A 27,870-nucleotide genomic window follows, 5' to 3' on the forward strand; every position below is an offset into this window, starting at 1 on the left:
CATATGAAATATATAGTTTAATATGAAAATAGTACAAAATATATTCAGCACTTGTTTAATAAAATCCAAACGAGGCACATGAACCCGCATTAGTTCTGGTTAAAAAGCAGAATTCTTTAAATACAGTCTTTGATCAGCAACGGCTTTTGATATTCCGAACAATTCACAGTAAATATGACAAAGAATAAACAAAACTGTGAAACAATGATCTGTTCTGTGAGAGAAGCTGAACATGAGGGAGACATGAAAGTGAAAGAAACAAGATATGATATAAAAATGTTCAGACTTTTCAGTTCGGATTTTCATGATCCACATTTAGTGCAAAGCAGCTTTCTTCAAACGACGGAGACGTCCTGCGATACTTCCTCCTGCTGCTACTCCTCCTGTTCCTCCTCCTCCTCCTGCTCTCTTAGTAGGACACAGTCTCTCACAGTCCTTCAGCATCTCAAAGCGATTCTCGTTGCCTCCACAGCCGCTGTACCAGAAGCGAGAGCATCTCCCCTGGTCGCTGTCAAAGAACCACTTCATGGCGTAGTTGGAGCAATTGCCGGCATCTTTGCTGAGGAAACAGATGTCTGGAGGAAGACGGGAGAGAGACACCTCGGTGGGTCAAAGCCTTACACACTGTATGATGACCAAAGATAACGTCTTCCTTTCAGATACATAAGAACCAAAGTTGTCACTTTGAACATACTGAGCTGCTTGCACTTAGTTTTACAGCATCACTGAGTAAATGAACACCAATTCACATCGAGAGAACTGCGTCAAGTCTCAAACGCTCCATTGAAGACATCTAGAGTCCACATTCAAGAGTAGGTTGCAGACTTTCCTGGCTCAGGTCTAAAGGAGCATGTTTGGTGATGTGTGTGTTCTACCGTCTACCTGAGAAGAAGCTTTGTCCATCTCCTACAGTTTCTGTGACGTCCATGTGTCCAGACTGAGTCTGTCCACCCGTCTCCTCGTCCCTCTGCTCTGTTGTCCCCTGACTGGACAAACAGCAGCCACCAATAATTGGTTTATAATATTCTTCTGAATTGTACTAAATACAGATTCATTTTTCAACAGGAACTAATCATATATAGTCACATGTCAGAGATAAATGTTCTACATTCATCAAACAGCTTTAGTTGAAAAAAATACAATAATGAAATAAATAGTGCTGTGTTAATATGCATAAAGGCTTTACAGAAGAATAATGAATGAAAAGAACCAGCTCAACAATTAACAGCAGCTACATAAATCCACGGACAATGACTTTTGTCATTTAAGATTAGATTTTGACTTTTATGCTTTAACCTAAATAAGGTCCAAATTAATGTTTTCAATTAAAGGAGATGGTGCAGTTTTCATTTACATTTCAGATTTAATTTAGCTGAGGATTTTATCCAAAGCAACTTACAACAAGTGCATTCAACCAAGAAGGGAAAAACTACAGCTGTGTTTAATACAACAGGTTTTTCAGATTTTTACACAAATACAAAGCGAGGGATTAGCTCCTACATTTAAATTTACACTGAGAGGTTTTCAAGCTTTCTTAATAACAACAGATTCAGCTTTGGATCTGATAATTGTTTCAAAATTGTTTCAAAAATCATATTTCAGTGAGCAGTTTGGGTCTCGTCTTCAGTAACATTCAATATATTTCCTTTCCTGTCTGTAAATCTTCAGCCAGTGAGAGTTACCCGTCTGGAAGATACAATTCTTTGTCTGTCAGCTGGTTGCAGGTCCGTTTCAATGAAGGCGGAGGATACGGGTTAATTTGCTCTAAAATAAACACCAACACAAATAAAGCATCAGAACAAATTCAACGAGTTGCAATCTGGTTGGCACACTGTGGGTGTGGTCTTACTGTTGAGGGCGGAGAGGAAGACTCTGAAGAAGCGCTGGACGTAGCCCTGTTCCTCAGCCTTCAGACTGCCCATGTGGATCAGGTGCTGATGAACAGGCGGACTGGCCAGCTCCTCCACCTGCGTCCGGTCGTAGCGACCCCCGACCGTAACCACGAACAGCGCCACCCCCTCACACTTGGCCTTCTGGGAAATGTAGCGCAGCTTGGCTCGGTCCTCTACCGATGTCTTGGTTCCGACCACAGTCAGCAGCACCCTCCTCCTCCGGGGCTGTCCGGCCTTCAGGAGAACCTCCTGCAAGGTGAACTCCAGTGTCCGTCCAAGCGCTGACGAACCTCCCCGCTGCGTCATGTTTCGAATCAGGTGGTTCCTCATCAGCGCGCTGGTCTGGTAGGTCCCGAAGCCAAACGCTACCTTGATGTCCTGGGCGCCGCTCTGTTGGACCACGGCCACCCGGGCCTGGTTGCCCGCCCTGCGGGGCTGAGGACTTACAACCAGCTGTTCCAACACAGAGCCCAGCAGCTGCTGGACTCCGCGGTACTCGTCAGCCTGCATCTCCCTGGAGCCGTCCGCCACCATGACCAGGTCCATGTCAACCTCCTGAGGCCCCACTGGTTCCTGGATGAAGGGGCACTGGTCCGGACTCTGGCAGGGGTCTAAAGAAACAACACGGTGATAATCAAGAGGCCAACTTGCCTGGTTAGAAAATGGCTCCTGTGACTTAAATGATGTCCGTTTAATGTATTTCCTCATGTGTTACTGTGAGGAACCCCTGATCCAAAATCAAGTGACCTTTTCAATGGGACTGTCCGACTCTCAGCTGGAGGTCGAACAAGATGAACCTGTAACTGTAAGGTTGAGGTGTAAGGCCTGTGAAGTTCACATGATCCTACCGACTGTTGGATGTGGCCGGTAGTTCCTATTTTTCAGAAATGGACATTGAAGGAAGTGCTCCAATTATTCAAGAGTCAGACCTTTAAGCTTTAAGAAACTTCTTTCTGAGGAGCTGAATACAAAACGATTGCCCATTGTGGGTAAAAAAGCTGAGTGCGTCTTCAATGTACAAAATTTAATTCCATGCTTATTCCATGCTGTAACTCACCCGGTACAATTAACCATCATTGTCCTCTACCGTCCGCCAGGCTCCTTAGGTCATTTCTTGGAAGAACTGGACATTCTCCTGTCTAATTTCCCCGAAAATGGACCTCGTCATCTGACCTCTTACACCTACTTTCTTCCTTCGCTCTGTCACTCAATCCCCCTCCTCCTACTCACAAAGCCGGCAATCACCATGACTACATCTTTAATAGAAACTGCTCTACCACTAACCTCTCTGTAACTCCACTTCATGTGTCTGATCACTTCTTCATCTCTTACTCCCTTCCACTCTCTATAACTAACAAACCTCCCTCATTGACTAACTCTTTACCGGCTCGCCGCAATATTCGCTCCCTCTCTCCCTCCTCGCTGGCATCCTCTGTTCTATCAGCTCTCCCTTCAACTGACTCCTTCTCACTCTTGCATCCAAACGCTGCTGCAGAGACTCACCTCTCAACTCTTTCCTCCTCTCTAGACTCTCTCTGCCCTCTTACGACACGACGGACGGGCAAATCCCCTCCGGCTCCGTGGCTGTCTCAACCGGTCCGTGCCATGAGAGCCACCATGCGAGCGTCGGAAAGGAGATGGCGTAAATATAAACGACCTGAGGACCTGCTCGAATTTCAATCTCTCTTCTCCTCGTTTTCTGCTTCTATCTCTGCTGCCAAAAGCTCTTTCTACCAATCCAAAATCGAATCTTCATTCCGGTCTCTCTTCTTCCCGTTTTGTCCAAAACCCTCGAACGTGCTATCTTTAATCCACTCTCCTCTTATCTCCACTGTAACAACCTCCTTGACCCCCACCAGTCGGGTTTCAAGGCAGGCCACTCCACAGAGACTGCTCTCCTTGCTGTCTCTGAGCAACTCCACACTGCTAGAGCTCCTCTCTGTCCTCTGTCCTCATTCTTCTGGACCTCTCTGCTGCATTTGACACGGTCAACCACCAGATCCTTATCTCCTCCCTTCAGGAACTTGGTGTCACAGGCTCTGCTTTCTCCCTTCTCTCGTCCTACCTCGACGGCCGCACCTACCAGGTAACCTGGCGAGGATCTGTGTCGGAACCTTGTCCTCTTACTACGGGAGTTCCTTAGGGTTCCGTGCTGGGTCCCCTCCTGTTTTCGCTTTACACCAACTCTCTTGGCGCTGTCATTCGCTCGCATGGCTTCTCTTACCACAGCTATGCCGATGACACCCAACTAATTCTCTCCCTCCCTCACTCGGACACCCAGGTGGCGGCTCGGATCTCCCTGTCTAACTGACATCTCTCAGTGGATGTCCGCCCACCATCTGAAAATCAACCCCGACAAGACTGAACTACTTCTCTTTCCCGGAAAAGATGCGCTTACCCAGGACCTGACAGTCAACTTTGGGAACTCCGTACTAACACCCACTTTGACCGCTAAGAACCTCGGCGTCACACTCGACAGCCAACTCTCCCTGACTCCCAACATCGCCGCGACAACGCGATCCTGTAGATAAACGCTCTGCAACGTCAGGAGAATACGTCCCCTTCTCACTCAGAAGGCAGCGCAGGTACTGATTCAGGCTCTTGTCATCTCCCGCCTGGACTACTGCAACTCCCTCCTGGCTGGTCTCCCTGCCACCGCCATTCGACCTCTGCAGCTCATTCAGAATGCAGCAGCTCGACTGGTCTTCAACCTTCCAAAATTCTCCCACACTACTCCACTCCTCCGCTCTCTTCACTGGTACCGGTGGCTCATCCAGTTCAAAACATTGGTGCTCACGTACCATGCTATGAGTGGATCGGGTCCAGCTTACATCCACGACATGGTCAAACCCTACATCCCAACCCGCACTCTCCGCTCTGCATCTGCAAAACTACTCGTCCCTCCCTCACTGAGAGCAAAACACTCGACTAGGTCTCCACTCTTCGCTGTCCTTGCGCCGAAATGGTGGAACGAGCTCTCTGAAGACATCAGGACCGCAGAGAGCCTTCACATCTTCCGCCGCAAACTAAAGACACACCTCTTCAGACTCTACCTCGACTAAAGACTAAAAAATTGTAGCACTTAAAGTGTACTTGTAACGTCACTCATCTATAGCAAATTGTAAATTGGCTTATTTGAGGAAATTGCACTTTCTTGTTCTCCTGAGTTTGTACCCTATGGTTGAATGCACTTATTGTACGTCGCTTTGGATAAAAGCGTCCGCTAAATGACATGTAATGTAATGTAAAAAAGTTCCTAACCCTCACAGGGAGGCTGAAGGAGTCCTTCAGGGAACACAATATCATAATGATACTATCCATATATATAAAAATATCTGCTTCTTTGTGGATGTTCCTGCAGGATTATGGAGTGCTAGATTAATAAGACCTTCACCAGAACCAAGGTTGATTGAAGCCAGAGGAAGGAACTAAATTGTAGATAGTGCGACTACGTCTACACACAGGGTGAGATGTGATCTTCATTTCTTGAAGACGTCAAGGCTTGTACACAGGAAACTTGTAAAAAATAGTGAGGTAAGAATGAAAAAAAATACCTTTGCAAACCTCTCCATGACTGTCAATTTGTAAAAGTTCTGACAGGAACCAAACATTTAGTGATAAAGTAGATTCCACCTGGAAGCTCTGCGCCTACCGTAGCACACGGCACAATTCTGGACGCGCTTCAGGTCGGCAGCCATGTCTTTCCTCAGAACACTGAAGATGGAGCGTCCTGAATTGTCAACCTGAGGAGACACAGAGGCTACTTATCAGTTCTATCTGACTAAGAATCTCAACCGGGCCTGGTCAAAGGGGGCTGGATTTGATTCATGTGTTTAGGAACCAAAGCCAAAAAGGGAATAATATCCTTGGTGCCGTCAGGTGGAATAGTGAACAGGTTTGTTATTACAACATTATCAGAAGAAACTTTTAGAAAAGCATGTGGCAGGTGATATTATTAACCAGCTGCCAATTAACCCGAAGCCAGAAAGAGGAAAAGATAAGCCTTTAGTATCTTTGCTCCTCTTTAAATGAAGTGATGCTACAGAGGCTGTGCTAACCTCTTCAGGAGCTGCCATCGTTTGGATGTGACCTTCTGATCCAAACCTACCTCCATGGCTCGACCAACAGTGGGAGCGTTCCTCAAAGAGATGACTGCCGGCACGATGCCGAGGGCCTGGTACTCCATTACAGCGGTGACAATGTCTTCGACATCCTGCGACGGCCCGTTAGAGAGGAAGACGGCCACCTTTCTCATCATCATTCCCGCTCGGACACGCTTGAAGACATTCCGACCCACAAAACGCATTGCGGCACCGAGCTTGCGCCGCTTAGAAGTCCTCTCCAAGGCAATGTTCTTCACCAACTCGATCAGTTGGGACTTGCGGCGGTAATCGTGGAAGCGGATCAGGTACTCAACGTAATCGCTGTAGGCCACCACTGCCACACGAGCCCCAGTCGGACAGTTGCTCTCGGAGACGGTGATTTTGTCCAGTAGGAAGAGGAGGACAGAGCGCTGCCTCTCAAAGGCGTCCGAGTCCACATCCTCCGAAATGTCCAGACCCAGGACTAGCTCGGTGGGGTAGGCCGGGCACTCCGACTGACCTGAAGGATTCGTGGTATGGAAAAGGGTAAGAAAGTAACAAAATACCGCCCAAACCCGGGTGTGTTAGAGCGGAATTCACTCTAGTGACCACTAGGGGGACCAAATTATGGTGCATATGGAATCAAACAGGCCATAAAGCAGGGGATGCTTTAGGGTGGGGCTACACGCTGATTGACAGGTGGCTATCACAGAGGTTGTCAGTATCACATTTTGACCCTGCCAGAAACACCAATTGTTTCTGATGACATTTAGTTGTTCGGAGCACCACCTTCTCACAGCGACAGGCAACATGCTGATCTCTACTGTACACAGATGGTTCTCTTAAAAATGATGGGAGAGCATCAAGTAACTGACAATGTACAGACATGGCAAACGGAATGTAAGAAACTAAACTAAAGAGGTTATAAGGTTGATTAAAGGAGAGTAAAACTTTAGTTTTGTCTTTACTCACCAGGTTCTCATGAAGGACAAATAGGAGATGGATACATACCGTTGTAACAAGCTGTATGGAGGAAAATAATGATTGTTTGTTTGGATCTACATGGAAGTAATTGCAGTTTTTATACATCAGAAATCATCTTATGAAGTATTTATGTATTTGGTTATTTCTGGGTGTTATGAACCTGATTGTTAAGAATTTAAATTGTATGTATTTGCAGTACACTCACCACAGTTGTCTCTGATGTAGCTGATCAGCTGACACTCCTGACAAAGCACAGAGCATGTTAATATACATATTTAATATCCTTTTTATGTTGGCAGTTCATAGAAATTAAAGTCAGACATACAGAAGCAGTTAAAGTCCTTCTACTCTTTTTCATTTACCTTAGTAAAAGGTAAAGGTACTCTAATACCCATGTGAAAAGTCTCCACTACAAGTTAAAGTCCTGCATTCAAAACATTTCAGAAGTAAAAGTATGAAAATAGTATAGTACAGTAAAATGTTCCATATTTGACTTACAGTCATGCCTTTGCCTCCAGGAGGGCCTCTGGGACCCTGAAGGAGGGGGAGGAGTTAAGATTCTCATGTCATAGTGTAATCGTCCAGCTCATAGTTCTCATATTTCTGCTGAATAAAACCAAAGTCCCACTCTATATCCTGGATGTCCCTGGTCTCCAGGATCACCAGAGGTTCCTGAACCGCCTGAGTTTCCCTGGATCCATCAGAGCAGAGATAAATGGTCACGGAAGAAGAGAAGGACTTTTAGGAGTGAAATAGAGGGCACATTGTCACTCACCCCTCGACCTTGGTTCCCTTTGGGTCCTGGGTATCCTTTGGTTCCCTCCAGACCGTCTTCACCCTGAACACACACACAAGAACATGGAACTGAACTGCCTGGACTCCAGCGAGCTCCTCCTTCTTCCTCTGCTGCAGATGGAAAAAAACAGATGGACTCACCTGTACTCCGGGGTAACCGGGGAAACCAAGATCTCCCTAAGAAGAAAAAGTCAGAGGAAGTAAAGACCTTTTTTACATTTAGGTGTATGTGTTTTATTGGATCAGAACAGAAGGTACGTAATAAACTGATTCAGTGGGTCTCTGTACCCTCGCAGTAATACATCCTATGCCTTTAATCCCCTCTTCTTCTTTTTCTGTAGTGCTTTAACGGCCCCAGCCAGCTGTCTTTATCAAACTGACATATTGACACAACAGAAGAGGACGTAAACTTGTGTTCCCATGGTCTCGTGTTCAAGTTGCTGGTTCAGATCTACCTTGGCTCCTTTGGGTCCCGGAGGTCCCTGACCGTCTTTTCCGTCTAAACCCTGAGAGACAGACACACGGACATTCAGACTCATTGGAGGAACCGCAAATCTGATTATTCACAACGCTGCTCGGCTCATTACCGGCGCCCCTCTGGGTCCCTGCAATCCAGGACCCCCCTTCACACCTGGGTCTCCTGGTTGGCCCTTTAACAAAAACAAAGGCAACAACAGAAGCATTTAATTTATTCATCCAGTAAATGTTAGCCTCATGCATTCTAGTTCAGACCTCATCTAAACCTCTGTTTTAATCTGGTAGCCCCACTAATGGTGGCTCCTCAACCAAACATCTCAGCTTCTATTATGGAATGGATAGCTATGACTCAGGTGACCCTCGGACTTCTTGACTGTGTACTGACAGTGAGAGACTGAGATGTTGAGCATGGTGGACACACTTCATCGCGGCCCACCCATCACAACAGGAGGTGTAGGCGTAGACAGGTTGAGACCCCGTCTAAGACCACATCAGGAGGTTGATTGGGATCCACTGACATCTTCTGGTAAGAAGAACATCTGTTTGGTTTTAATCTCTTCTTCTTTTGTAAATTTCTGGGTGACTTAGCACGGTTTTTACATCTGATGGTGGTTACATCTGAGAGAGAAATAAATGGACGGAGGACTCAAACAGTGTGGGAGGAACTTCCTTCACAACAGGATCTTGTTTTAGAGGTTTCACATATTTAAACAAATCTCATGAGACCGGAGGTAGAGCCAGAACACCTTAGAGGGATTGTATATTGTGTCAGGCCGGGGAACAACAACAAGGGTCGTCGTGGCGCACGGGTTAGATAAGGTGTGCTGGGAAGCACAAGGTTGGTGGTTTGATTCCAGGCTGCCCCATGTTCCATGTCGAAGTGTCCCTGAGCAAGACACATAAACCCCTAATTGCTCCCCAGGCAAAAAAATGTGCGAAAAGTGCAAACAGCAACCTGCCGTTTCCGAAAAGGGACTGTCTGTATTGGCTGATTCTCGAATCCTTTAAATGCGGGCTTGGTAATGTAGACTTAGAGCTACCAAAGCCACACTTGTCTCAGGGGAAGTCGTGGATTTGCCAGGACATGATGCCACGCACCTTCGGTCCGTTAGCTCCATTGCGTCCGGCTGATCCCGGGTCTCCAGCTGGTCCTGGTATACCCTGTAGGATTCAGAATAGGTATGAATACCTTGCCCTCTAGACATGAAGTACACAACGTGGAAGTAAGTGAACATAGTGAAATAGATGACGTAGATAAAGACAGGCTGCAGGTGAAAGCAGGAAGTAGGAGATGAAGACAGGATGTAAGTAATAAAGAGAGCAAGTAGGTGATGAAGTCAGGATGTAAGTGAAGACAGGGAGCAGGTGATAAAGACAGCAAGTAGATGAAGACCAGAAGTGGGTAAAGACAGGACAACCATAGTCAACAGCTGTATTCTGTCAAGGTTATTCACATTTCTGTCTTCTTTTTAAACAAACCCTTATTGTCACATATATACTTGTCACCACTTTATGTCTTCTTCCTGCACATCAACAGGCATTTGTGTCACGCTGTTTGTTTCCTAAATCATTGTCAATGTTAAACAACAAGTCTGGTTCTGGACATAAGCACAGGAGAACGCAGGACGAAGGCAATGAGTTGATGGACGGACCTGAACTCCAGGGAAGCCAGAGAGTCCTTTCGGTCCACGACCACCGGCTTCTCCACCTTTTCCCTGCAGGGACAATGTGGACTGGTTGAGGACACACAACAAAGACCAAATTTTTTTTGTTCACATTCATCATTTAATTATCCTCTTTCATTCTATTAGTCTATTATTGTATCATTTCTTTCTGTCTTTTCTGTTTCCTAGGAAGAACTGGGCAAGCTCGGTGGGTAACCATGGTAGAGCAGTGTGTTACCACCAGATCATTTTATCAGCTTAGTTCTTGTTCTGGTAAAGCTTACAATGAAGCAGCTTAATGTTTACTTGGAACATTAAAGACTACCACTCTTTTGTCTATAGGCCTACTTGACTCGACTCAATGTGATGCTTTTATTTTGTAGAATGTATCTTTACTGAGAGATGTTCTTTAATTTACTAGACGTTCTAACTAAATGCTGTTCAAGGGGACAAAGATCGTGAGAAACAGAAGAAGAAGCTTCAATTTAAACATCTTTCTGTTTCACAACAAAAGCAGCCTTGAACCAGCGGTCACAGTAGAAAGTTGGTTTTGGTTACTGTTGCAACATTAGCTGATCCAATCCCAGTTCAAACCTCTTACAAATATTTACTGATCAATAATCAAACAGATTCAACATGGTGCCATGTGACAGTTTCACAAAAAAAAAAATCTGGATCTTTTTGATGCTATTTTTATCTGTGAGAAGATTCCATGTGAGAGAAAGAGTGCCATGACATGAACATGAAGCCGCCTGGAGGCTTGATTCATTAAAGGGTTCTTTTCCTTTCCTCCTTAATCCAGTTCCACAGATGGTTCCCATTCCACTAAACAGCTCCACTGAATTTCTCTGGAAGTTTGTCCCCCCGCCAACACATTTCCCACTAGTCGGTCGGAGCCAAATGGAGGCAATAAGCCAACAGATGTAACAGCTGGCTGTGAAGTGGAGACTCAAGTACTTTTGTACTCTAACATACTCCAACACGTAGTGGAGTGTGATAGTTCCCTCTAACAGGGCTCCTACTCCCAAAAGAATTGTGTTGCATTTTCACTCTCTCACAATGTCCGTGTCTGTACAGTGTTGCGATGTAGAGAACATCTGGAAAGCATGTCGTGCTCTTCTGTAAACTTCGATGTTCCATGTTTCACTGCTTTAATTGATTCAATTTCTGATCATGAATAATACAAACATACGGATTCGCACAGACACAGATTCACACACACATAATACAACTCCTAGTTCCATATGGTCATCTACACATTCATGTATAGACATACATATGACATAAGCGCATACAGTACATATATCCTCATAACTATTCATTTGTCCCAATAAGACTCTTTGGGCTTTTATCTACTTATTCTGAAAGAGTTGAGATCATTATTCTCATTGGATGATGATGCATTCCATGAAGCCTTCTTTAATCTGCCGTTACATTTAAACACTTATGCATTTAACTTGTGCGATACTTGGCCGGGCTTGTAGAGGGGGCTTTACAGTCTGTACACATGCGACATCCTCGGTCCCAAAACGCTCTGATCACTCACCTGTGGACCAGAAACACCGCGGGGCCCCTGAAGGCCCGGTTCCCCAGGCTTTCCAGGTTTCCCCTTCAAAGAGGGACAGAATTTCAGCTTCTAATAGAACTTGTAAAGATTCGTCTTCAGAGTCTCGCGGTGTTGACTTCCTCTCCTACCTTCTCTCCAGTCGAGCCTCTCCTCCCGTCTGGACCCTGAACCACAGAAACAGACCAGATGGTTCACAAACAGAGACCCAGTAGGTTCACTAGCGCCAAGATCGAAAAGTGGCAGAGGCAGGTTCCTTTTTCAAAACGGCATAAACCGATCTCAGAATGGCATGTAGCGGCTCGGCATCCTCACCTATATGAAAATCCTGTGATTGATTCTTTTCTAACTTTATTTAGAAATGAGTAGAAAAACAGTGAATTAAAAGTAGCAGCAGTAGTAGTGTCTTAAATAAAATGATGCTGATGATCATTTTTTGTCTGACTAATCAAAGGGAACAATGTGTTATCAGTTTATTATTTTAGCACGCACGTTGTTTGAAAACACACGTGGTAACATGGGATCGGCATATGGATGAGGAGGCTGGTCTTTGCCGCTGGTGGCCGTTCTGATGAAGGAACCTGCCACTTTTTGATCTCAGTGTCACTCAGTAGGTTCTGATTCACAGATATCTATATAGATAAAGATATGCATAGATATTATAAAGATATAACATAGAGATTAGAACGATGGGACAGAATGGAGGTCACGAATCTCACCCTGTTCCCAATGTCTCCATCTTCGCCTTTCTCCCCGTCCAGGCCAGCTGTACCCTGAGGTGAAGGAGGAATAACCCACGTTAAAACAAGCAGACCTTCAGTACTAGCTCCTTACAGCTCTGTCCGAGAAGGGCTCTGGGTATCTAGAATGCTTTTCCTGATGACTCAACGAATCGTATTACCAGCCGTGTGAAGCCCTGATTGGGTGTGTAAAGTATTGTAAGATATTCACAACCCTTTCCCGTCTTTGCTTGAGTGTCCTCCAGAAGGAGGATCCAGAACATGTGGGTGTGTGGGTTCCTACCGGTAGACCTTGGTTCCCAGGGTCCCCTTTGACTCCCAGTCTGTTATTATCGCCGCCTGGTTCCCCCTGTGGGAGAAAGCACAAATATCCTGAGAGATGGAGTCCACAGAGAGGAGACCAGGATAACATCACCCCTTATTCTCCGTCACACGGGGGGGTGGTGTTTCTGCCTGTCGGCCAAACATCTAAGGTGGAGCTTGGATGTGGAGCAGGACCGTAAACAACTTCACCTCCTTCTAGGGAGCAGAAATATCCACTTTATGCGACTTGTTTATTCTACTCTTTATAGTATTACTTGTTTATAGTACTCTTTATACTACTAGTTAAAAGTGATCTTGGTTATACTACTCTTTAAACTACTGTTTATAGTACTCTTTATACTACTACGTTTTTATTCTACTGTTTAAACTACTGCTATTGCTTATATTGCCTTTTCTTGTATAAATGTGTCTGTTAATATTGTAAAACTGTAAATATTCTACATATTACAAATAAACCGAGTTTTTATTCCTCTTGAAGAAAGCCAGTGAGGTATCACGACTCCTGATTGGCCGGTAAGGGATCACGCCTCCTCCTGATTGGCCATTGATAGATTACTACTCCTAATTTGCTGGTGAGGGATCGTGATCCCTCTGGTGAGGAAAAAGGATAATAAAACGTTACCGACTTACCGGATCTCCTCTGAGTCCTCGCTGTCCTTTAAGCCCCACCTCCCCTCTAAGACCCGGGATACCCTGAAGGACAAACGGTCAACCTGGGTTAGAGGTCAACGCCTCCCACCCGGTCAGCGTGATGCTTTAAACATTTCTTCTGAATTGTAGCACAACGTTTAAAAAATACACGTAAGACATAAAAATAATCATATCTGCAACAACAATAAGAGTAGAAAACTTTATGCAGCTAATAATCATTCTATCAATCAGAATATTTACTAGCTTGATAAATTAAGAGTCCACAACACAAACGCACTAAAGCCAGAATGGCTAAACACTGTGTTTCCTTACCGGGTTTCCAGAATCTCCCCTTGGTCCTCGACCCCCGTCTGGGCCTGTCAGTCCCTGCAGAACCAGAACCAGAACGTGAGCTCTCTTCCACAGAGACGGCAGAGGTTCTATTCAGGCTTGCCAGTAGCGTGCGCTACACGCTACGCAGCACTCCTTTAAGTTGTGCTACTCTCTGTGGCGGCTCATCGCTCTTAAGATACGCGCAATGATCCTAACGACCGACGGTGGTACCGACAGTCTGGACCCAAGATCGGTTCTGTGAGGTACCTGCTCTCCGTTGACTCCGCCCAGTCCGTCTTCTCCGTTCTCGCCCTGTCAGGAGAGAGTCCACACGTCACTGCTTCCGGTTCCATTCATCAGAAACTAACTGACCCGTTTGGACCAGAGTGTTTTTTACTCACCTTGTTTCCGGACAGTCCTCTGGAGCCCTGCAGACACACATGAGCAGAGTCTCAGCATTACATCACACCGTGGCATACGAGATGAAGACCAGATGCCCTGTGCTTATACTGACCTTGTGTCCTCTGGGACCGGGACAGCCGCTGAAGCCCGGGGGTCCGCTCGGTCCGGGACGCCCTCGCTCTCCCTGCAACGGAACAAGCAGAGAATCAGCACAGAGGGTCATGGTGGACGTGTTTGTTTATTCAAAGGAAAGAAGTGTTCACGATGACGTTGTTTCTTTGGTCAGTTACTCAGCAGCACATTCAGCTGTAATGTGATGTCATGTGACTTTGTGTGACGGAGTAAACGCCGTGTGGACAAAGTGAAAGAAGAGAACTTACAGAGACTCCTTCCTCTCCAGGGAACCCTGGTTGACCCGACGGTCCGCGTGGACCCTGTTCACAAAACACAAAGAGACGCTTTCAGAGGACCTTGTGTCTTACATCATTCCACTGAGAATACTTCACAACGCAGACAGAGGAACCGCTTCTGGCGCAGGCATCTTTACATCATCTTTAAGGGTGAAAGGGCCGCGTCTTGCACTGACCTTTGACCCCGGGGGGCCCCGAGAGCCGTGGACGCCTTCATTTCCTGAACATTTGCATGTGACGTGGCAGCACTCCCTGGACGCCACGGTGTCCTGCAGAGAGACACAGGACACAACCAATCAGAGCAGAACCAAAGTACCACATACTGAAATCGGATTGGCTGGCGGGACATGAACCACTTCCTCCGGCTCTTTTACTTTAATCATTCACAAATTTGGGAGAACGGAGTTCTACACAGTGATGATCAATCAGAGAGTTTCTCGAGATGTGAGACATTCAGGGATCGTCAGACTTTGTGTGAACTACTTTTCTGAGCTGAGACTCACAATCTGCTTGAGGACGGAGCTGCCGACGCTCGTCATGCCGATGCTGAGAGGAAGCTTGTAGCCGAATCCTCGCCCGAACTCCACCATCTGCAGCTGGGCGGGGTCTCGGGCCCCATCCAGGGCCACCGTCAGCAGAGCGCTGACCCCTGCACACAGTGAACAGAAGCACAGCTTTACTGACTTACCTAGACGATGGGAAGTGAGAGGGGCTGAGTGCATGATTGGCATGTATGTGTGTTAAGTAGGGCTGTCAAAATGCTCAAAAATGACGTTCGAATATTCGCTTTAAAAAAACACAAATATTCTAATATCTGGTTGCGCATTAGACGCGTCAATAACTGGACAAATTAATAGAACGAGACATAACAACTTGTACAGGTAATTTATTTAAGTTTAAATATATTTAACAACATATTACCTGCACACAAATAAGTACATTAACTAAAGGCCAAGACCGCAGACAACAATAAACTGCTGAGTGCTGATCAAGAGTTTTGTGCAATTTAAGGTTGTGATTCTTGTCCCACACACATCAGGCTTCATTCAGTGATTGAAACTGAAAGTTTTACAGTACCGACTTTGAACGCTCCGAGCGAGCTGTGCTGGTAAACATTTTTTCCTTGGCATGAAACGGTAAATAATCAAACCAGTGCATGAAGCTGTTGTAGCCTATTTTATTCATGCAATATAGTCAGTACAGGCGCGCGTGTTTTTATTTATTTATTTGATTAGTTGTTTTTAACAACTTAGATAGAACATTCGTTGACAGCTCTAGTCTTAACTCTGTTTTCTCTTCAGAAACATTAAACATCATGTTATTATTATTATTTATTTTGGATTTTATTTTATGGGGAAGTAAGGGGAGGAAGTAAGAGGTGGAAGTAAGAGGGGAAGAACACGTAGAAAGAACATGGGAGGCAGAAGAAATTTGGCAGAGAAAAAGTGTGAACAGGGATCTGGGACAACTGAAAAACATCAGTAAATAAAGTTGAAGATTAAGTAGAGCAGCTTTTACCAGACTGTTGCAGGCGTTGTGATTCCTGCTCTAGAGTCATCACGTCGTCATCGATTCCATCTGAGAAGATCACCAGCACCTGATGGGTCACATGGCCGTTATGTATAGGAGCTCTACATCATGTCAGTAAGGGCAGAAGACCAGTAAACATCCTGCTTCTTATTCCTTATTTGTGTTTCATGTTTTTGGCCCAGATTGAAGTGGCAATGGATGGATTGAGTTTGAAACAAACATCCATGTTCTCCTGAGGATAAAAGTTAAGAACTTTGGTGCTGCTCTGACTTTTCATAAAGTGCCATCATCAGGCCCAAATATTTTGGTGTATGACCAAACACCTGCAGACTAAAGGAAGTTGGTACTTTATTTCTTGTGGTAATTATAGCATTCTAATTTACAATGTGGTAAACATGCTAAACATCAGCATCTGTGGCTACAGGGTAACGCGCCTTTGCCACTATTTGGCAATTTTATGATAACCACATGGTAACATAACTGCTTCACTCTCACCTTCACCCCAGCTTTGGACTTCTCGTTGAACATCGTTTTGAAGGAGTTCAGCAGGGCAGCATTAAAGAAGGCAGGTCCTGACATCAACGTATTCATGACTTTGTACACCGTGTCATTGTTGTAGGCTTCAAAGTTTGTGTCGTACAACGACTTTCCATCTCCAACTACCACTCGAAAGGCGATTTTGGTTTTGACAGGACCCGAATCGACGCAGCACAGACTCGGCACCGACGAAACGTAGCGAACAATGTCTGGCAGGTAGGCCTGGAGCTTGGCGTGGCCGCTGATCAGTATCTCACCGGGAGCGCGGCCTTCCTGAGAAATATCGAATCCCATGGCGATATCAATGCTGCAGTCTGAAACCGAGGGAAACACGTCTTTACCTTTTGACCGCCAGAGAAACAGAAGAACACGGTGGGAGAGAAGGAGCAAGCAAGAGGAGAGGTCACACTAATCAACTCCCTCAAACCTGGGTCGGGTTTCGGTTGATCTCCAGAGCAAATTTCGTTCACCACCTTTTGCACCACCTCTGGCAGCTCGTCGAAGCTATTCGTGGGGAATATCCTCTTTGGGGCGCCGGTAATCCGATGAAGCTCTACGGGGTAATAATCTCCGACGGCAATGGCATAAACAATTATCCCAAGACCCCTCAGGTGGACACCTGCTTCCAACACCCCGTCATCAGAATTACCATCTGATATCAACACCAGGATCTTGGGGACCCCAATGCGCCCCCCGTGTGACGTATCAAAGTATTTCTCTATGTGACGCAAAGCCTTTCCGATGTTGGTAGTTCCACTTGTGTATTTGAGGCGTTGGATGTGTGAGACACAAGCCTCCTTCTCAAAGTGCTGGTTGAGATAAAACTCATGGTTAAAGTCCATGGCAAACTGTGCAAGTCCAATATGCACACGGTCTTCACTGATGTTAAACTGCTTCACCATGTCTACGGTGAAGGCTTTGATCTTTTCGTGTTGAGTGGAGTTGATACTGCCCGACCGGTCGATTAGGAAGACAATGTCGCTGTTATTGCACGCTGTGAAAGCAGAGCAAGAGAAAGGCGTATTAGTTCATTACCAATAAAAACAAGGCAATCACAGTATAGATTCATTCATTATTGGCCACAATACACCCTGATCTCCCATATTCACTGAGGGTCGAGGTCTCTGCAGACTCTGCCATAATGAGTAGTGATCCAGTAGGATACACGAAAGATCTCATAATGGGGACGATTCTATCGACTTCTAAGAATCCACTCTGCCTCTTAGAACCAAAGGACTGAGAAACGTGGAAGTACTTACGGTGTCTAGATTTCAAATCTTCAGCATTCCTTTTCAGGATTTATTTTGTACAGCGAAGGTCATTTAGTTCATAAAAACTTGCAAAAAGTATCTTGAGAGAGACAGATGTTTGGTGACAATGCTGCAGGAAGCTGTGAACTATTACATTAATGAAACCCAGCAACGCTATCATCATAAAGGTTCTGATTTATCAAAAGATACTACTCATCAATTACTGGGCTCAAAACTAAAATAACACTTTATCCCCACATCATGACCTATTGGAAGGATGCATTCACAGATATTTTTGTTAGCTGAATTGATCCGTCACACCTCTTTGTTCAGGAGATGTAGGACACCATACAAAAAAATGTGAAAACTACTTTTCTTACCTGTTTTACTGCAGAAGATATTAGACATGCGTCTGTACAAAGTGGTTAATCCCTCAAACTTGTCCACGAAGAACACTTTGGATGGGTCGTCGGCCATGGTCTCCAGCTCACCCCTTGAAGCATTTGCCACCCCAATACTGACGACGTTGACCCCATTGCTTCTCAGCGCATCAGAATTCTTTTTCAAGTCGGTAGGGTCGGTGGCTTCCCCATCTGTGATCACCATCAGAATCTGAGGCACCCCAAGTTCTCTCCGGCCGCCATACTCAGCTTTGAAATATTTCAGCGAGAATTCTAAAGCCGCAGCTGTGTGGGTGTCATCTCGTTCTGGAATTGTAATGTCGATGCCTTTCAAAACTTGTAGTTTGGAGTCATGTTCCTTGAGTTCAAAATGACGCGTGGTCTTGGTCGAGTAGGATATGAGCCCAAAGCGAGTGTTTTCCTTGCCAACTTTGGTTTGGTCCACGACTGTCTTCATAAAGGTCTGCATATTTTTAAATTCTGTTGCATCTATGGACTTGGAGGTGTCCACCAGGAAAATAATGTCAGCTTGAACTAAAAGACAAACTGGTTGAAGAGAACAGAGAGACAGAGAGTCAGGAGGGAAACTAAGACATGATTAGTTTTCATCCTGGTGTTACAAAAATACAATTTTCAACTTATGATTTAAAATATAATAAGTGTTTTCTGTCAAATCAGAAGTCAGATGACAAGTGAGAAGAATTATTTCTATATAGTTTTTTTTTTTTTTTAGCTCTCAGTGTGTTACATGCTGGAGTCAGCTAAGTTGGTTGACTGGAGCTATGGCAGGGCTGGAACCTGGCAGCCATACTATGAGGACAGGACGACTTAGATGTGACATGCACTAACACCACCCAACTAGCTTTAATGCTAACTGGTAAAACCGCAAAGACTCCTCTGTGGGAAAAAGATTGACCTAAAGGCTCAAAGATGTTATAAACGTATAATCTGGTTACTTTTTGGAATAGTCTCAAACTTCTCTTACCATTCTCGCAGACCTTCGACACGAACTTTGCTTCCAAGTCCTTCAGAGCATCAAAGTCTCTGACGTTATACACCCTATCCCCTGAATTGCTGATCACTGCCAGATGGTCAGAGTCACCTCCAACATTGATGGCGTAGATCACCACTCCCTTTTCCCTCAGAGCCTTGGCGGGGCCTTTGACCTCGTCGTCAGACTTCCTGTCGGTTATCACTATCAGCTTCTGACCCGCATGAGGACGCCCTCCTTCAGTTTCATCGAAATACTGCAACACATTTTCAAGGGCGTTTCCCAAGTAGGTGTCTCCCGTCATCTGCTCCATTTCATCAATGGCTGAGATCATTTCCTCCATGCTTGTGGAAGGCTTTAAGGGGAACTCAAGACGGCTTTCGGAGGTGAACTGCATGAGACCGACCCGCAACTCATTTTGCTGGGTGGTCTTGCGGATGAGGGATTTCATGAACTCTTTCAGTTTCCGAAAGTCTTCTTCCTCTTTGATGCCCCTAGTTAGGAAAAAGACGTCGCCCTGTACATTTCTACAAGCTGTGGACACAGATCACAGAATTCATTAAATGCTGTACTTGTTTCCATACCTTTCTTGCCTAAAACCGAACCAAGTGGTCAAGTATCAATGAGATTGTAGGCAAAGAGAAAAGCTACGATGGTGTGACCTTAAATCACGAGTTCGAAATCATCTTGCAAGTCAAAGTTAAAAACCTAAATTCGCGCTTTTGGAAGGCTTTGCCTAATGTGGGAGTCCCTGAGGGCAACGCTGCTACTCACCATCTTGCTTCAGAAGTGATAAAACCGTATTCAAGAGTACTTGAATTTTGAATACTGCTAATTACAATTACAAAAAAATCCAACCAGATAACATAATAACCTCGACATAGTTTCTGTACTATATATTTTGTATCGCCAGCTACCACTGGAGAGTTTAAATAATCAGCCCTCACCCTTGCTGTCCATTTTCTGAGACTTGGGTTTAGTTAAAAGAGTTGATTTCTTCCATATTCATATTTCAATGTTTTAGCTGTGAAGTCTGCGGTCTAAAAGAGGTCTAAACTGTTCGTCCCTCTGTCTCCTGCCTCCATATCTGAACTAAGAGCAGCCTCATGACTGTTCGGCTAACGAGAGAGAAGAAATATCTAAATATACCTAGTAGTGATGTGTCATTCGTGAACGATTCGTTCAAGGACTCGAGAGTAACGAGTCCTCTCAAAAAAAAGATTTATTCATTTTACTGGTCGGTAATATTCGTTCGTTCACCCTACCACCCCCCCGTCAACAAATGACTCGAAGAAAGATTCGTTCGTTCATCTTACCACCCCCGACATGAACGAATGACTCGAAAAAATATTCGTTCATTTCAGTGAACGGGATTCACTGAACCGATTCGGTAAAAAGATCCGAACTTCCCATCACTAATACCTAGTCATCTTACATGTGGTCACGTTTCAAGATTGTGCTTTTAGTGTTTTTCAGAAAAATGAGAACATCTTGTTTTACTTTTACTGCATTTATTAAATATGCTTTTTAAAGTCCAGTGTAGATCCTCTTTTCTTACCTTCTTCAGTACAAATGTCGGTGATGACTTTATTGTCGATCGATTTCAAGGCATCAAAGTTGCTGACATAGAAGGTCCTCGAGGGGTCGCCGGCAATCTCTTCCAGCTCAGTTCGGGTTGAATCTTTCACCCCGGTGGCATAAGTGATGATACCCTGCGCCCTCAGATTTTCTGCTGGAGCCTTGACCTCATCAGCAGATTGCCCATCTGTGATGATGATGAGGTACTCAGGGACCTTGGGGTCACGGCGGTTCTTCTTAAACTCTTTGCCCATGTGCAACAGAGCTGTTCCTGTGTTCCTTACTGTGTTCCTTCCACCTCCTATGTGTCTAACAGCCGAAATGGCGTTCTTCACTGACTCGACGTCTCTGTGGTTCGTCAGAGTAAATTCTGTAGTCGGTGAATCAGCATATTTTGCCACACCTAAGCGGAAATGATCTGGGTCAATACGGAACGTATTCAGAAACTTAAAAATGAACGTCTTTATGTCGTTGAAGTCTTGGTCATCAATGCTCCCAGAGTTGTCAATCAGGAAGAAGATGTCAGCTACGTCTTTTTTCACACATGCTGGTGAGGAAAAGAAAGTATAAAAGTTAGTTATTTTCCAAAAGTAATAGGGAGGAATATTAAAAATGATCATTCAAGCACTGGGGAAAATGTGCTAGAAGACTAAATTAAACAAATAACCTGCTGCACAGGCTGTTGTTGATCATCGATAAAAAAACAGCGGTTCAAACCTTTGTTGATGTCCTCTTCGTTTGAATCTATGATACCCAGATTGTTACACAGGTTTTTCTGCAGCTTTCTCGCAGTGTGCCTCAGATCTTCAAAGCTTTTCACCTCAAAGACATTAGAGGTTTGACTTGCCATCTTCACCAGTTCAGTCTTGCTATAGTTTCCAACCCCCACTGTGTAAATGGTGACGCCGGCCCGACGCAGACTGGCTGCTGCTTTAGCCACGTCGTCCTGGGAATCCCCATCTGTGATCACTACGGCCACTTGCTGGACACCCTTCCCTATCCTGCTGCCCTTTTTCTCAACAAACATGTTCTTCAGTGTGAAGTTTAGGGCGGCTCCAGTCTTCGTACCGCCTCCATTGTAAGGCAGAATGTTGATAAACTGGAGTATTTCGGCCTTCTCATCGAAGCTGTTGAGATAGACCCGCGGAGTGGACTCATCGTTGTATGTGACGATGCCCACTTGGACTTTAGTGGGACCCACTTTCAGGCCACTCACAACTGAGCGGAGGAAATCGCGCACCAGCTGGAAGTTGGGGGTTGTAATGCTCCCGGACTCATCAACGACGAACACAATGTCGGCCATGTTGACTGCTTTGCAATCTGGGAAAGGACTGCAGTTGGTCACTTGAGCTATCATCTAAACACATCAAATATATGTGAAGATGAAGTTCATAGCAGGAATGCTCATTATGATCATGCTTCTTACCTTCAGCAATGCTCTCGTTTTTAACAGTCGTCAAGGACTCCTTCAATTGATATACAAGGGCAGACATGAAAGTGAACCCAGGACTGGCAACTGATTCAATGGCAGTTTGGCTTGCACCTGCAGACATCCCATAAACAGTAATCTCTGATGATTTCAGCAGATGAGCGCCATCGGACACAAAATCAGTGGAGTCTCCTCCGCTCACAACCACCAGGGACTGCGGGGCGCCTAGGTGTGCTCGACCCCCCGCCTCACGGGTAAAAAAGTGATCGCTGGCGTACTTGAGAGCAATACCCAGGTTTCTTTGTCTGTTTGATGGTGGGCGCAGGCGGAAACGCTCGATGGCCGCCAGGGTTTGCGGTTTGGTTTGATGGGTACTGAGATTAAATTCTACCTTGGGGTCTTCACCGTACTGGGCCAAGCCAATGCGGTAGGCGGACGCTCCAACGTCAAGATTTTTGATCAATCTGATGAAGTCCTTCTTGAATATGTTGAACTGTCCAATAGCTATGTTGCTGTCCAACAAAAAGAAAATATCTCCAAACCGGTCAGTCAGAGCTGAAAGCAGAGAAGAAAACAGTCATCACTGTCTACACATCCATCAAGACCTTTTAAAGAGATGGACGTTGGCTACATGTTTCATATCAAACATATAAATATACATGAACACACTGTTTCCTCCAGTCCGTTGCCTCACCTTGCCTCTGATCATCCACAGAGATGCAAACAGTTTGCAGCAGATCGTCTCTCTTACTCTGCAGGGCCTGGTAGTTATCGATGGAGTACAGGAAACGCTCTGAAGGACGGTTGGCGATGGACACCAGCTCTGTGTGGTTGGCAGCTCCGACCCCGATGGCAAATATTATGACCCCGCGCTGCCTCAGGAGCTGGGCGGGGAGTTTCACGTTATCCTGGGAGCCTCCGTCTGTGATGACCACGGCGATCTGAGGAACCCGTCGGTTGACTCGGCTCCCGGCTTCTTCTGTGAAATAATTATTTCGGAGAAAATCGATGGCTTTGCCCGTTTTTGTGCCTCCTTTTCGGTAGGGGAATGTGTCTACCGCCGCCTGCAGGGACTTCTTGTTCTTGTGGTCCTTCAGCAGGAACTCTGCGATGGGTTCGTTGCTAAACTGAGCCAAGCCAACACGGACCTTGTTGATGCCGATGTCGAGGGCCTCGATAGCGCTGCGGATAAAAGACCGGACCTCCTCGAAGTTGTCCTCCCCGATGCTGCCGGAGCCGTCAACCAGGAAGACGATGTCGGCCACCGTGGCCATTTCACACTCTGGACCGGAGGAGAAAAACGTCTCAAAGAAACATTACAGGTCTCCATTTTACATGTTGTTGCACTGCAGTGCTCCATATTCTGTACTTACATGCCTTAGTTATTGAGACATACCTCTCGTCAGAGCAGCCGATCCAGAGGAACACGCCACCGCAATGAGGCAGAGGAGAAGACTCGTTCTACCCTCCATGCTGGGACGGCTGGGAGTTTCGCTCTTCCTACAATGAAGACACAGCAGAGATACTTTAGCTTCTATACGAACGACCTTCATCTCCAGATTCACAAGTAAAACACTCAGTTACAGAAGCTGACTTCAGCTCTCTGCTCGCAGGGACACATAAACAACCTTAAACAGAAAAAAGAACTGATTATAAGAAACATTGGTGTGTGACTGAAATGATTGATGAACATTTTATTTTGTAGAACGTGTTGTGTCTAACAGATGTTCTTTGGTTGTAACTAAATGTTAGTCAGAAGCCGTTTCTCGATACCTAAGACGGGAAAAACAGACTTGCGTCCTCGAGAGATGGACTCAGGAGTCCGGACAGCAGCTGATTTGATCACATCACCGTATCAGATGGTTTTGCTAATACATTTTAATACAATTCATCACTGTTAAGTATTTTACTATGAAGCTTTTGTTTTGTTTCATTTAAAATAAAAATTAATGGTTTATATAATTGAGCACATAATGCGTAAACTTATATAATCGTATCATACAAAAAATACCTATCTATCTACAGTCAGGTCCATAAATATTTGGACACATTTTTCATTATTTTGGCTCTGTACACCACAACAATGGAGTAGAAAAACAATGGAAAAGATGTGCTTTAAGCGCAGACTAATTTGAGGGTATTTACATCCAAATCAGGCGAACGGTGTAGGAACTACTGTCATGGGTCAGCTGCTGTTTTCTCCCCATCCTGTGTGTTTGTACCTTCCTTTTGCCCGGTGTGTCTGTCTGTGCTGGCGTGGCCGGTCATCCGGAACCGTCCCCACACAGCTGATCTCCATTCCACGATTCACCCCTCCAGTGTTTAAACCCGGCCCATCTGCTTCTCCAGCGCCAGATCGTCATACACCCCTGTGTGGTAACCTGACTTTGTATCCTGGCTCCCCAACACTTTAAGTATTCATACTGTTCTTGTGTCTAAGCCTGATTCCTTTGTCCAGATTCTGCTGTCCCTCCTCTGACCTCCACCTGCCTCCGTCCCTCTGGCGTCCTCACCTGTCATTAAACTCCCTTCTACAGTTTATCAGTCCTGTGTGATCTCTGTGTGCAGAGGGTTACTATATATATAGCAGGTGAGCTGACAGCGGGGAAGAGTTGACTTTTAAATGTAAGTGATAGAATTCACTCGAATATTATATTCTAATATATAAAATGACATCTTAGTTAATGAAAGTATCGTGATGTTGGTCACAGATGACGTGTTTTTAAATACACATCAGACGTGAGAACAAACTGCTCTTGTTAGTTACAGTTAAATTAACATTTAACTCAAAAATGTTCTTGTATAAAAGTTTAATAAATGCGATTTACTCTTACGATTGCAATATTAGTTATTTGTTTAAAGGGACCTGAGCTGTCATAACAATAAATCTTTTTTTTTTTTTGAAAAATGAACAGTATTTGTTTGAACAGCAGAATTTGTTCTCTACGTAATCCCCCCTGCAGCTGTCGCTTAGAGCATAGTCCTAAAACGTCCTACACCCGTCTGTGTCCCGTCTGTGTCCAATGTCCAGTGACTCTCCGGTATGAGGTTCAGTTGTTGGTAGATGGAGGAAGTGGATGAAGATGTGGTGGGTGGTGGCAGACAGGAGGGATGGACCCCCCCCCCAATGCCAACTCTTTTAATAATCCAATTTGATCGATTCGTTGTGGCAGCCCGACTGACAACCTCACAAAATGTGGTTTACAATTGAGGCCTTTTATTTAATACGTTTTTGTCTCGGATTTGAACGTCTTTCAGGCTCCTTTTGCATAAATGTCACTTTAAATAATGTTATACTTTTTTTTGTCAAAATTGCATTGGTGACAGTGACGTGCGGTGATGTAACGTTAAGAAAGTAGTTTAAGCCTCTCGGACCATATTGATGAATTATTACACAGCAAAGTCAGTCAGCAGCAATGAAGACAGCAGACAGCTCATAGTCTGTCTTCCTTCAACCGTCTCTTCATCATCATTACATTACATTACATTACATTACATGTCATTTAGCGGACGCTTTTATCCAAAGCGACGTACAATAAGTGCATTCAACCATAGGGTACAAACTCAGGAGAACAAGAAACAAGAAAGTGCAATTTCCTCAAATAAGCCGATGTACAACTTGCTGTAGATAAGAACCATTATAAGTCCAATGTAAGTGCTCCAGTTAGTTAGTGTGTTAGTGGAGGTAGAGTCTGAAGAGGTGTGTCTTTAGTCTGAAGATGTGAAGGCTCTCTGTGGTCCTGATGTCTTCAGAGACCTCCTTCCACCATTTAGGAGCAGGACAGCAAAGAGTGGAGATCTAGTCGAGTGTTTTGCTCTCAGTGAGGAGGAACAAGCAGTTTATCACATGCAGAGCGGAGAGTGCGGGTCGGGATGTCGGGTTGGACCAGGTCCTGGATGGAAGCTGGACCCCATCCATTCACAGCATGGTACCTGAGCACCATGTTTAGAACTGGATGAGCCACCAGTACCAGTGAAGAGAGCGGAGGAGTGGAGGAGTGAGGGAGAACTTAGGAAGCTTAAAGACCAGCGGAGCTGCTGCATTCTGGATGAGCTGCAGAGGTGGAATGGCGGTGGCAGGGAGACCAGCCAGGAGGGAGTTGATCATCAAGAACATTAAACCCACCCGCCGCTCTTTCCTCGTCAACACGTCAATCACAGCGCTGTGATCCGTGATATCAGCGGACACGCCCTCATTTTGAACGTACGCAACAAGGTAGCTGGCGTGGTGACGTCAGCCGCGCAAATGTCCAGTAACATCTCGGTTTTAATTGGTCCATGTTTGACACGTAACGTAGATGATTACTGGCGTAACACGTGTACGTGCAAAGGCACAAAAGTTGTGTGTCCGCAATGAACGACTACATTTTTCATCGTAACATCTAAACAATTGGAATAACACACATATTGCATATATAATTATATAAGCGGGTATAATTAATTTATATATAGATTTATATTGTACATACATGCTTAGTTTTTGTGTTTGTTGTGTTTCATTTATTTTTTCACATTTTTATATTTCTGTTGTTTATTTGTATATCTATGTATGATTATTTTATTAATCAAATTATTTAATAAACATTTTTATGTTTGAATTTAGTGCCGAGCTTGCCCACCCAGACTGCACGTCAGTACAGACGTGGAAATGTACTTCCTTATTCCAACAATGCAACACACAAGTTGCTTCAGCGACTAAATCTGTAGAACATATCTGAGTTCATCTGTAAAATCACACAAAGAGAAAAGTTACTCACAGATCTGCTGCTTTGGCTCCTTCTGCACGAGTCCCAGATCAGAGCCTGCTGTTTATAGGAGGAAAAGGGGGAGGAGGAAGAGGGGGAGGCTTGTACTCTTCTGCAGGATTCCTGAGATCCTCAGTCTGATTGTTACTGCATGAGGGGGAGTAAGTGGAACCGGAGCCAGCGGTGGATGAAGCTCTGCCTGCCCCTCACGCTGCCTCCGGGGGGGTTTGTTCTGTCACACAGTTCTGTGTTTGAGGCCTTTGCTTAAGACTTAAGACTTAAGACGAGGGCGTGACCCACAAGTCACGGACAGCACACGTGTGTTCAGATAGTCATAGATGTCTAGATGTAATCACACAACATTGTGTCACAACAGTTTGTCACCAAAGCGATTTTGACAAAAAACAGTAAAACATTATTTAAAATGAACTGAATTTTATGAGGCTGAAAGACGATGAAATCAGAGAGTAAAACATATTTTGACATTGAGCATGACGTTGTCATAGTGACGTGACATGTGGCCCCATCATGTTCTCACCTCTTACACTTGACCGCTGAGCGGGAGACCTCAGTGAGTCCCTGAGGGGCCAGGGGTCAGGGGTCAGGGGGGACATTGGTGTTGGGCCAACGATGTGGGCAACAAATGAAAAGGAAAACAGACATGTGAGGTCACACCAACAGGTAGCTGGTTGGATGGTGTTGATGATGTCATCATTATCAAGAGGTTCCACAAACGGTTTTATTCAGCTCTACTTCTAAAGACGGAGACAATAATAACATTATATATAATATATGCACTTCAGAAATACTTTAGTGGCACTTAATTCCTTGTATGTCTGACATATTATGGCAATAAATGTTTCCTGATTCCTAATTCCTGATACTTTACTTGGTGAAATTGCTACTAATGTGTGTGCGTATGAGTGTGTGTGTTGATGTGGGGACTTTCTGTAGAAACCATGAGGTCAATTCTTCAGAATATCACTTAATGCGTTCCATGTGTTTCCATCTGGCAGCAGAATACTTCCCTTTGTTTATACTCGGAGGAGCCAATTCAGGAGGAGTTTAGGCCTCAGAGTGTCCGAGTCTCACAGGACGTTGGACTAGAGGGA

At 45.0% G+C, this 27,870-nt stretch overlaps 1 protein-coding gene across 1 annotated transcript; it reads right to left on the minus strand.

Moving 5' to 3' along the window:
- On the minus strand, window positions 1–26,910 carry LOC120810449 (collagen alpha-6(VI) chain). Its single transcript, XM_078094192.1, has 39 exons — window positions 26,771–26,910; window positions 23,410–23,513; window positions 22,708–23,295; window positions 22,011–22,568; window positions 21,302–21,904; window positions 20,565–21,131; window positions 19,001–19,540; window positions 17,995–18,561; window positions 16,792–17,358; window positions 16,323–16,678; window positions 15,816–15,894; window positions 14,801–14,946; window positions 14,474–14,566; window positions 14,268–14,321; window positions 14,000–14,071; window positions 13,887–13,913; window positions 13,753–13,797; window positions 13,486–13,539; window positions 13,153–13,215; window positions 12,482–12,547; window positions 12,178–12,231; window positions 11,590–11,625; window positions 11,441–11,503; window positions 9,883–9,945; window positions 9,329–9,391; window positions 8,341–8,403; window positions 8,209–8,259; window positions 7,895–7,930; window positions 7,734–7,796; window positions 7,587–7,649; window positions 7,457–7,492; window positions 7,164–7,200; window positions 6,986–6,997; window positions 6,001–6,494; window positions 5,545–5,635; window positions 1,850–2,503; window positions 1,683–1,764; window positions 883–986; window positions 1–575 (listed from the first exon to the last, which is right to left on the minus strand). The coding sequence occupies exons 2-39, from the start codon at window positions 23,483–23,485 to the stop codon at window positions 316–318; spliced, it is 7,446 nt and encodes a 2,481-aa protein (XP_077950318.1). The 5' UTR covers window positions 23,486–23,513; window positions 26,771–26,910; the 3' UTR covers window positions 1–315.
- Window positions 26,911–27,870: the final 960 nt, after the last annotated feature.

Source organism: Gasterosteus aculeatus, chromosome 20, assembly GCF_964276395.1.
Source record: "Gasterosteus aculeatus chromosome 20, fGasAcu3.hap1.1, whole genome shotgun sequence".
Lineage (NCBI taxonomy): Eukaryota > Metazoa > Chordata > Actinopteri > Perciformes > Gasterosteidae > Gasterosteus > Gasterosteus aculeatus.